The 12,015-nt window shown below is 36.6% G+C and overlaps 1 protein-coding gene across 18 annotated transcripts in view; it reads right to left on the reverse strand.

Moving 5' to 3' along the window:
• NRXN1 (neurexin 1) overlaps positions 1-12,015 on the reverse strand; it is a 1,909,081-nt gene that overhangs the window by 1,193,191 nt on the left and 703,875 nt on the right. For 12 of the 18 annotated variants that reach the window (XM_073628557.1, XM_073628540.1, XM_073628535.1 and 9 more), the window contains 2 exons: positions 1,624-1,647; positions 464-625 (listed from right to left, as the gene is read on the reverse strand). In XM_073628557.1, the coding sequence (XP_073484658.1) occupies positions 464-625; positions 1,624-1,647 (186 nt within the window). The remainder of the gene's footprint in view (positions 1-463; positions 626-1,623; positions 1,648-12,015) is intronic. The other 6 variants (XM_073628543.1, XM_073628542.1, XM_073628541.1 and 3 more) reach the window with 1 other exon arrangement.

The raw sequence follows: 12,015 nt of genomic DNA on the forward strand, positions 1-12,015 counted from the left end.
AGAAGCAAATAGAGATCACCGAAGCAGTGGTCTCTACTTTCCAGCTTCCCGTGGCATTGTCCAGGTATGTCATATACATAGCTGGACCCATGTAACTATGTATAGCATGCCAATGCCTGGAATCATTCTTTCAATGCACAGTATGTACATACTATGTGATTCTCAGAAATCCAAAAAAAGGAAGACCATTTCTCATGTTAGGATAGTGGGAATATGCAAGCAAATCATTCCATTAGTTTGCCAGCGGCCAACTGTGGATCCAGATCTGCTGGTTTAGACAAGACATGCAGCCACCTTATTATTTTGCTAGTAGAGGACATGAAAACCTTGGCTTCTGCGCTGTGGTGTATTGCAAGACATATCCTCTTTAGGTTAGGCAGAGAATCCACAATGCATTTCTCAGAATGATCCAGCAACCAATCTGCTAGCCAATGATTAAATATGATGTAAAGAATTGTCCTACCTCCTTTAGACAACCCATGAAGTTGTTGCTGACTGGTGAGCCCGGAAGATCAGCTGTGCTGGGGCTGCCTCCAACATAGAAAAAGTCATCTGAGCCCAACATGGTGTAGTCCTCTTGTGTGTATCCTGTTGTGGTCAGAATCCCATCCACTGATATTGTTACCTACATAACAAAGCACAGGGAAAGGACACGCTATACTCAGACCTAAATACTGCAGTTCTGGGATGTGCCTGATTTGAAACCTAGTTTGGAAATCCATTTTCATGTCTGTTTGAAGTTTGGTCTTAGTTTTCTAGTTTTCATCTTCCCCTATAAAGGATCTAATCTACTGTATTTCAGCTGTTGTCTGATTAATGAGCTAGTGTCAGTATTGTCCCTACAGCAACTGAACAGTTATTTAGCAGACACAAAAATGGTGTTAGTAAAATGCTTTCTAGGTTAGTTCAGCTGTTGTACGTATTAGTAAGTTTAGTAGTCTGTCATTGACTAGATAAAACATGCGTTTGGGAAGGGGGGACATTAATGATGCAAGCGGTATTAAGCACCACCACTATTTGCACTGGATAACAAATGAGCAGCAGTGGAAAAAAAAGCACATGCAAAACGTAACACAAAACGCAAAATAACCCAGGTGTAAAGCGCACTTTAGTGTGTCCGTGCAAAAAACACACTATGGACCATAAACAAGGACAAAGGAAAAATAAACATAGAACCAATCTGCTTGTGATGAAGAAATATGTATGGATGTACCATAACACTGCAAGTCAAGCGTCCATGCCATGCTATATGGATGGTTAGAATCTGGCCGCGCCAGACGCCACATGGGCCAGCCAAAGGTTAGCTTTATTTTTGTTAATAACGGCTTGATGCAAAAGGTAGTAAAGTTAATGATGCCCCTATGTGTAAGTAAACATAAAATAAAATAAAAAAAAAAGAATAAAAAAAGAAAGAAAAAAAAAATTAAATTTGATAGGGACAGGTAAAAATAAAAAGGTCAACAACAGATGAAAAGGAGGAGTTGAAAGTAAGCAGAAGAGTACCAACCGCAGTTCCTCTTTTGTAATGATGTCTACAGTTAAAAGAAAGAAAGAAAAACACACGGCAAACCCAAAATAAGAAACAATTAGAATGATATCTACCGAACAATGTAGTTTGTTTACCATAGCGTGTCCAATGCCTGAGTGCTTTGTGGAGAAGGGGGGAGAAAGGAAATTAAAAACTGTGAACATAATAACGATTGTTACTTAAAAAAATAAGATGGTCACTACCATGTTAGTACATTTTTTGATTCAGGTAACGGTTAGTAGAATGACACATTCCATGAGTGACATGTTAGTTATTAAGCATGTTAGTAACATAGAAAAAAAGGGCAAAAAAATTTTACAAGAAAAAAAGCAGACTAACAAGTAGGCCTCTAAAGAGGCAACCACGATAATATTTGTCCTGCAAATATATTTCATAACTTATCAGCTCTGTACTGAACAAAAACGGACACATGGTCACCATTCCCCCGTATTTTTTAACCTATATACATCTGACAGACATTAAAAATGGCTAAAGTATCAAAAATGGCCACATCTTGGAAAATATGGCTCATTTTCCGATTTTCTTTTTTTTTTCTTAATTCAGAAATCAGTTTACATTTCCCTACTACTGAAATTACAGCTCTCAAGGAATCCTCCTCAACTTCAAAACTTCTTTCGGTCATACTGATGGGCTTTTGGGGTCACAGATTACTGCAATGAAACAAAGCAAATAAGATCCTGACACATATAATGAGTTGAATGGGTTTCTGCAACTGCCTTGTAAAACATGCACCAGCTTGGCGATACAGTCTCAATTAATTAGTATTGATTTTCTTATTTCATCATTTAAATGTGTTTTTGATTTGTTTTTTAACTAACCGCATGAGCAAAGGCAAATCTAGAAAGTGGGCATTTAGTGGCTTGTCAATTCATATTAATTATTTATATATATATATATATATATATATATATATATATATATATATCAAATCAAACATTAACAGTTTTTTAAATGTTTAAATAGATACTGGTTGAAATCTGATAATTGGTAATGATTGTTGAGAAAACAAAAGCGAAATATTTTAAGGGCCATTTTTAAGGCAGTATTTTAGGAATGCAGCAACTTTGTAAAAAGTGCAGGCATACTATGTGTTAAGTTGTTAAGTCCAAAAAGGTGCATCACAGCTCCTGGACTTACACTATATTACCAAAAGTATTGGGGCGCCTGCCTTTACACGTACATGAACTTTAATGGCATTAGTCCGTAAGGTTCAATATTGAGTTGGCCCACCCTTTGCAGCTATAACAGCTTCAACTCTTCTGGGAAGGCTGTCCACAAGGTTTAGGAGAGCGTCTATGGGAGTGTTTGACCATTCTTCCAAGACCTTGCTTTGTGCACTGGTCCAAATCATTTGGTGGAGCGGGATTATGGTGTGGGGTTGTATTTTAGGGGTTGGGCTTGGCCCCTTAGTTCCAGTGAAGGGAACTCCTAAGGCGTCAGCATACGACAACATCTTTGGACAATTTCATGCTCCCAACTTTGTGGGAACAGTTTGAGGATGGCCCCTTCCTGTTCCAACATGACTGCACACCAGTGCACAAAGCAAGGTCCATAAACACATGGATGAGCGGGTTTGAGGTGGAGGAACTTGACTGGCCTGACCTCCACCTGATACATCACCTTTGGGATGAATTAGAGCGGAGACTGCGAGCCAGGCCTTCTTGTCCACATCAGTGCTTCTGGAAGAATGGTCAAACATTCCCATAGACACACTCCTAAACCTTGTGGACAGCCTTCCCAGAAGAGATGAAGCTGCAAAAGGTGGGCCAAATCAATGTTGAACCCTACGGACTAAGACTGGGATGCCATTAAAGTTCATGTGCCTGTAAGGGCAGGCATCCTAATTCTTTTGGTAACATATTGTATCTCTGCTTTTTATATCTGACAGGTTTTTTGAGCTCTGGAAAATATATTCAGGGCTGTGGAAGGAGATGAGCACACACAGCAGCTATGCAGTCCATTCACAGTAGCCTTTGTATTTTGTGAATGAGTTTACATAACACAAAGGCTTCTGTGACTTGAGGGGTGGGCATTGTAGCTGCATACAACCCTACTCTTGAAGGAGCTGAGGCCAGAGTGTACTGCGTCATAAATCCAGAACCTGGAGCATAAATGTAAATAATAAATATAGGTCCACGAGGTGGCAGGCACCTTGCTGGACTTAACTCATAGTGCACCTGCATTTTTTACAAAGTTACCAAATTCCTGGAGTTCAGCTTTAACAAACAGAAGAAGATTAGTGAGCTGGACATCTATGGTTTCTGTCAAATTCATCATCGTAACCTATAGAAGTGCTGCTCCCCAAACGCTGCACATATTTTTTGCAAATTTGACACCATGAAAATTAGAATTTTAGTTCTCATCCTCATCTCTCTGCATCTTCAATTGGAAATGTTACTGATTACAGTAAAAAAAAAAATCAGCTTAAATTCCAAAATCAAACCCGGTCCTGTGCCTGAATTTGGTCTATTTTTGATAAACCCGCACCTATAAAATATTTACGCAATGAAACAAAGTATAATGCACCGGTTTTGCTCTATGAAAACATTTCAAGTTTAAGCTACATGGCTGATTTTTTTTTTGTAAAACCATGAGACCAATAGTTTAAAATAGTAACTTTCACAGTAGTCTACATTAAGCTTAAATATCTCATCAGGATTGAAGGAATGAAAAAAAATATTCTCCTCAACCTGCATTTATATTTGAAATAAGCACATACTTATATATCTATCTATCTATATATAGAGATATATAGATATATATATAGATAGATATAAACCTTTTTAAATAAATTAGTCCTCTAAATTTCAGTAGGGTGCATTTGTTTCTTTCTGTTTTCATGATATAAATTATTAGTGTATTTTAAAGATGCCCAAGATATTTAAGAATGTTATCCTATGACGTAACCCATGGTTTTCAAAAGATTAACACAGAAAGTGTTTGGCTTTTAAAGATTAACTCCGCTTTTATTGAGAAAAAAAACATTCCCCTCTTGGTGATCTATGTACACTGCAGGGATTTTAACAAACTTTGTTGCAGATTCCTACCTTTTGCTATTCTGAAAAAAACAGCTGTTTGTCTGTGTCCATGTGCTAAGTGAAACTGTATGGAAGCGAGTTTATAATTATCAATCAGCTGCTGCACTTGCAGAGTTCCAATCAGGAAAGTGTTAGGGTCTGCATCCCTTTGGACTTAGGATTGTGAAGAATAGGGTGCTCTGGATAACAAGGTGACTTTAACAAACAGTACAAGATTGGCTCTTGAAATGTGATTAATGCACTACTGCAGCACTTCAGAAGAGGGAAGCACACTCAATAGGAAAAACAAAGCACAGAAGAAGGCGCTTCTAAGCACAGTAATAAAACACTTTATTGACAAGGAACGGTTAAAAACACTTACAAGATGGATGTAAAAAAACAGGCACATCAATGAATCCATATTGTCCAGTAGGGTGCCTCCTGGGAGTAAAGACAGCTGCAAGTGGAAATTCCAGCCAACCAGTGGTGGGAAACTCTGTGTCCCTTAACCAGGAAGGAGAGCCGTGCCGACAGGGCTGCAGACAACCGAAAGTGATGTCATAGTGGGCAGACCATGTTTCAAAACATGCCCAGTCACTCCTTCTTCAAACCAGAGGGAGTGACTGGGTATGCTCCAAAACATGTTCCGCCTACTCTGACGTCACTTCCAGTTTTTGCTGGCCATAACGGGCACGGCTCTCCTTCCTGGATCAGAGACACAGTGTTTCCCACAGCTGGTCAGCTGAAATTTTCACCTGCAGCTCTCTTCACTCCAAGATAGCATCCTGCTGGATGTTATGGATTCATTGATGTGCCTTCCATCTTGTAAGTGTTTTTAACCCTTCCTTGCCATTAAAATGTTTTTATTACTGCACTTGGAAGGACTTTTTTCTGTGCTTTGTTCTTTGTTATCCCTTTGGATCTGTTTTTTTTTTTTTTTAGCAGGGGATGCCCAAAATCTGACGTGTAACTTGGTGCAGACTTCTTGGAAAATCAGTTAGCCAATCACACAAGCAGGAGATTCTGTGTACAGAACGCCTCCAAGTTGCCATATTACATTGCATTTTACAGAAAATTACAGCGGCCGCAGATTTTTAAAGGAAAGCCAATTTTTAATAACATTCAATTACAATACGATTTGCGTCACAATTGTATATGCTATTATATATATATGTATATTTTTATTTGCTTTCTTGTCCCATGAAAGTGGAGTTAGCCTTTAAAAATTAGGCTTTTTTGTACTCTAATGCCATTGGCATTGCCATTTACATCTTCTTTATATATATATATATATATATATGTATATATATATATATTATATATATATATATACATATATATATATATATATATATATATATATATATATATATATATATTTTTTTTTTTTTTTTTTGTTCCACAAATTTTAACAATAAATATCATAAATAAGGTTTTTCAGAGTAAGCAATTAAAAATAAAAGCCTTTAAAAATTAGGCTTTTTTGTATACTACTGCCATTGGCAATCTTGGAAATAATGTTTTGTTTTTTTCTATATTTACATCTCCTTTATATATATATATATATTTTTTTTTTTTTTTTGTTCCACAAATTTATAACAATATCATAAATAAGGTTTTTCAGAGTAGGCAATTAAAAATAAAAATGCAAAAAAGACATAGGAATTTCACTACATTAGTTTTTGAAAAAAGTGGGGGAGAGCTATAGCTTCTGTAAAGATTATTTTTGCTGTCTGTAACAATGAGAGGATTTTTCCTCTATTTTACTTTTGTGATTCCAGGAAAACAGAAGAGAGTAGAGGGTCAGGGACAGTCACCATACATAAAGGCACAGACAGCATTACAAATTTCACGGAAGCTTTTAGCCTTTAGGCACTCTACAAATAAAAGTGTTAGAAAAAAAAAAACTTTGGCACAAAATGGGCTTAAAATGAGTTTGCCTTGTTCTCTCTTATTTTATGCTCATTGCTTTTTTGCCGATAACGCAGTGCTTAGAACATCATCATTCAATGATGAATTAATTAATTAATAATCAATAAGTTAATGTAATTTTGTAGACCAATTAATTAAAAATATTTTTTTTAATTCAAAAATGTTCTTGCACGTGTATAGCAGACTAATTTACCATGCACTTTTTCCTTTACTGCTCAAGTTATACTGTAATTTCGACTTGCATAAAGTTTTACAGCGCTACATGTAAGAGTCCTTCTTTCACAGCAGGGTAGCCCTAATCCTGTTCTTTTACATTGTTACTCTGTGTAAAGGAAAGGGATGATATGTAGTATTCATGAATTATCGAAACCTTTGGGACTACTAGAGAACCTAAGCTGGCAGGCAGGGTGTGCTGCTCAAAAAAAAAAAAAAATGGATCCATCTGATGCCAGAAATGATAACAGACAAGAAAATGGCACCCTGCTGATATCTTGGGAGTGATTTATTTTCTTTACATTTTTATATCACTAGCCAAGTTAATATTTTATACCTTAGGCTTGCAAAACAAATTCTGTGCATTTTTTTTTTTTTAAGCTAGACCTATAAAGATTTTTTTTTTTTCTTGGGTAAAAAGAAAAGTATATTTTCAGTTTAGAAAGTTAGCTTTTGTTAGATGATACTTTCGTGTTAATTATTTTGTTTGTGTGATATCTAAACCATCTAATATATGAGGTGTATAACAAGTTATTATATGCACTAAAAGAAAAGACATTATTTTCAGCTATATTTCTTAATATTGTGCATTTTTTTAAAGACAGACAATAAAGATTTATTTTTTTTCCCTTGGGTAACAAAGAAAAGTATACTTGCAGTTTAGAAAGTTAGCTTTTGTTAGATACGTTTGTGTTATTTTGGTTGTGTGATATCTAAAACTTCTAATATATGAGGTGTATAAATGAACAAGTAAAAAATTCTTATACGCACTAAAATAAATGACATTATTTTTCAGCTATATTTCTTAATTTTATGCATTATTTTTTTTAACACAGACAATAAGGATTTTTTTTTCCCTTGGGTAAAAAGAAAATTATACTTGCAGTTTTGTTTAGAAAGTTAGCTTTTGTTAGATGATACTTTCATGTTAGTTTCTTTGTATGAGAGAAATCTAAAATCTAAAAGTTCTAATATTTGAGCTGTATAAATGGACAAGTAAAAATTAATATAAGCACTGAAATAAATGACATTATTATTTTTCAGACATTATTATTTTTCAGCCATATTTTAAAGCAATATTAAACCCAAAACCAAAAATGTAACATATTGCAGATCACGAATTATTAGATGCAGCAGCTGCATTTGTTTTCTTTTTTTAGGTCCTCTGTTTTACCCATGTGATCTGGCCATTAACACACCTCCTGTATTAGAGTGCCCTCACTCTGGATGAAGGAGCACAGGGCACACCTTTGGAGAGCAGCATTGTCAGTCTGGGGGGAAGGGAGTGTTAGGTGTCCTAGCAGATTTAGATTCACTAACAAATTGAGGTCAAACTCCAGATAATACTTTATAGTTATTTACAGTAATTTTTCTCCTTTTGAGATAACGGTTTTACATAAAAAAAAAAAAAAAAAAAGGTGATCATAAGCACCCATGTCAGTGTTAAATGGTTTGTCTCATCTCTGTAAACGATACATTCTGCTGGAGAGCTTGCTCTTTTAAAAACAGCATACTTAGTGGCTGGATCGCCAGTTGAAAAATAAAAGAAGGAAAGACAAAAAAAGAAAATCAACGCAGCCATCACATCTAAGAATTGGTAAGATGCAATATAATAAATGTTTGCTTTTGGGTTTAATACCACAACGTAACACATGGAAACCATACATTGGAAACAATGTTCAAAGATATCCTACATTATACAAATATTTCAAAACTGAATGCACTGGTAATTTAAAAAGTCCATCCAATGTGAATATAGGGACTTTAAAACAAGTATAGATTTTTTTTTAAGCTTATTTGTGTATATATTGTTTAACACAGTTATAATTGGGGCACTTTGTAAAAAAAAAATGTATTTAGAAAACTTTGAGAAAAAACTTTTCTTTAAACTATGACAATAGTGTATCAGATTTGTATTTGACTTCATAAACTGTTGATTTAAAATCAGTTCTAAGCTTTAAGATAGCCTTATTGCAACTATATTTAAGGTCATGCTGTACTAAAAAACTAAGAAACACTAAAAATGATTGTTTGATTTTTGGATATTACAATGTAGACGCTTTTTAATTAGAATTATGTAAGAACATTTTCTCACTGCTGAGATAGGTGTTATATTTTATTAATCATAGCAGAATATAATCTACATATGAGAATACCGGTGTGCCTTTGCATAATTTGGCCTACAGGAAGTGCACACAATTTAAAGTTGTTTAAAAAATTTGTGCAAAACAATTGTAATTAGCTTAAGTGGTTTCTTTACCCAGCTTTTTTTTAAGCTTTGGTTCAAGCTAGGTCCTCTTTGGAAACAGGTAGAGGTCATTCATTGAAACTACTTGCACAGTGCAACTGTGAAAGTTTTCCAATCTTTCCATTTCTGTCCTTCCAGACAGATGGTTGTTGCTAAGGATGCGCTTCCAGTTTTGGTCAAACATAAGTTCATTCCAAACCAAACCAGTTTACAGTTTAGCAAACTGCCAATCAAACTGCCCATATTTGGCCAGTTAGCCCGTGAAAAATCCCCAGCTGTTGACAATTGGGGATCTGTTATTCTCTTGGGGGGGGTGGAGATCTGGGGTCCTCTAATATGATTAAGGCTTCTAGAGTCCAATAAGTCCCCCCACATCCCTCAATTACCCACATCCTCTAGGGCAGCCTTTTTTAACCCTGGTATGCCTTGAGGTTTCTTCAGGGGTGCCTTGGCAAAATTCCCAAAAATTGCCCAAAAATGTATTCAAGCCAGCAGGTGGATGAAGGCTGTCTTTTAGCTACACAAGGCCACAGGTTTTCATTGTGCACTATAAAGACCTTGTAACTAGGGTTGTCCCGATACCACTTTTTTAGGACCGAGTACAAGTACCGATACTTTCTTTCAAGTACTCGCCGATACCGATTACCGATACTTTTTTTTTAAATGTCACGTGACAGTGTTTTTTGGTTTTTTGTTTTGTTTTTTTTTTTAACAGTGCTTGCTTTTTTTTTTGGGGGGGGGGGGTGAACGGTGTATGTGTGTGTTTTTTTTTTTTTTTATTTACAACTTTTATTTTTTACAATAATATTTTTTTTATTCTTTATTGTTTTTTTTTTTTTGTTTTTTTTTTAATCAGCCCTTTTGGGGGGCTTTGGTGAGATATCAGGGGTCTTAACAGACCTCTGATATCTCCCCCTTGAGACAGAGAAAGAGACAGAGGATAGAGATTCCCCAGTCCCTTTCTCTGTAGCCTCAGCTGCACTGAAAATGAATGGAGAGAAGACAGCAGCTTCTCTCCATTCATAAACTGACACATCGTAATCACAGGAGATTACAATGTTTCAGTTATTGTGAATGGACAGAGTCAGCTGACTCTATCCATACACAAAGGAAGGAGGAGGGGGACTGAGGAACGGAGGGGGAGAACGGAGGGAGACAGATAAGGAGAGAGGAACGGAGGGGACAGATAAGGAGAGCAGAACGGAGGGGACAGATAAGGAGAGCAGAACGGAGGGGACAGATAAGGAGAGCAGAACGGAGGGGACAGATAAGGAGAGCAGAACGGAGGGGACAGATAAGGAGAGCAGAACGGAGGGGACAGATAAGGAGAGCAGAACGGAGGGGGACAGATAAGGAGAGAGGAACGGAGGGGACAGATAAGGAGAGCAGAACGGAGGGGACAGATAAGGAGAGCAGAACGGAGGGGGACAGCGGAGAGGCACAGAGGAACGGAGGGGGCACGGAGGAGGATGCAGTGACAGTCAGCGGTGAGCGATCACCGCTGTATGTCACTAAAGCTGGTGAAAGCCGCTGGGGGAGAAGCTTGTAACTCCCCCACGCGCCGATCACAACTGTCTTCCAGGTATCGGGGGAAGCATCGGGAGCATTTGCCCGAGTACAAGTACTTGGGCAAATGCTCGGTATCGGTGCCGATACCGATACTAGTATCGGTATCGGGACAACCCTACTTGTAACCGTCGACCTTCAAAGGATCAATGACATCATTAGTTGATAAGGAGGATGTCAGCGCCTGTATAGCATCTTTGTTTGACCCTCCATTAGCTCTCTCACATTAGGTGAGTGATGGAGAAAAAATCGAGGGAGTAGAGAAATATTAGAATACTAGTTGGTACCAGTTTGCAAAAGTGTATTTGCTTTGGAAGAATAAATCACTTCCGACGTTGGGTGTCCTACTTGTATGAATGTTGTTTCATTATGTAAAACTATTAGAATAGTTTTTACATTTTAGAATGGGGCGCCTCAAGACTGTCCATAATTTTGAAGGGTGCCTCGAGATTGTCCATAATATTAAAGGGTGCCTTGACTGAAAAAAGGTTGAGAATCACTGATCTAGGATACCTTGTCCCCATGTTGAAATGGCATGTGGCCTAGTATGGCCTAGTATAGTTCAGGAAGAAGCCCACACTAACTGCCTTCTTTTCTGGCCACCCAGGAATGCATGCCTGGATAAGGGCCCAATATGAATTTTTATGTGGAACCCCTTTTAATGTCAATTTTTTAAGGGTTAAGTTATACTGTTCTATTACTTTAAGTGCAGCATTAAGGCATACCCCAAGCATTTTGAAGCATTTGTGTATTTTTTTTTAAGACTTAATGAACTACCTTCTCCCCATTGAGCTGTATTTTTATTTTCATTTTACGTTGGTACATGTCCCCCATGACAGTGGCCAACTTCCCATGCCAATTTATTTTTTTTATCAAAAGATTGCAATCTAGCCCTGAAAAAGGCAAAAACAAAATTACAAGATTTGCCTCTCACAAACTTCAATAGGGTTTATCATATCTTCTGCAAACCGAAATTTGCCTGGCTCGCTCATCCCTAGTTGTCAATTTACAATACGATGAGCTCTGACAACTGCAAGAAATCGAAGCTGGGTGGAGAAACACTTTAAGAACATAAAAATAATAGTTGACATTTTTAACTTCTGTGTTGTGTTCTCAACTAGCACTTAAAAAACATTTTCAATATCTTTCTGTATATAGTGTAAAGCAAAAGATAAATAATTATTGCTAATTAATTTGCCTTCACTGTAGTGTTTTTCTTTTCAGAAAAATGTAGTCACTGGATAAATATTTAGTTAACAGCAACAGTGACATCATGCTTCCAAAATGGTAGTGCATGTCAAAAAAAAAAAAATAATAAAAAAAAAATCAATAAATGTTATAACTGGCAGTTCAATGTCAATAAGAAAACATATTGTAGACTTTTTTTTTTATCTACAACCCATCTCCACCTTTTTGATATATCTGATATTGCATGATAGGTCAACAAGAACAATCAACATTGTAAATGATAAATACTTTTTTTACATTAA

The sequence above is a fragment of the Aquarana catesbeiana genome, linkage group LG04 (assembly GCF_042186555.1).
Source record: "Aquarana catesbeiana isolate 2022-GZ linkage group LG04, ASM4218655v1, whole genome shotgun sequence".
Classification (NCBI taxonomy): domain Eukaryota; kingdom Metazoa; phylum Chordata; class Amphibia; order Anura; family Ranidae; genus Aquarana; species Aquarana catesbeiana.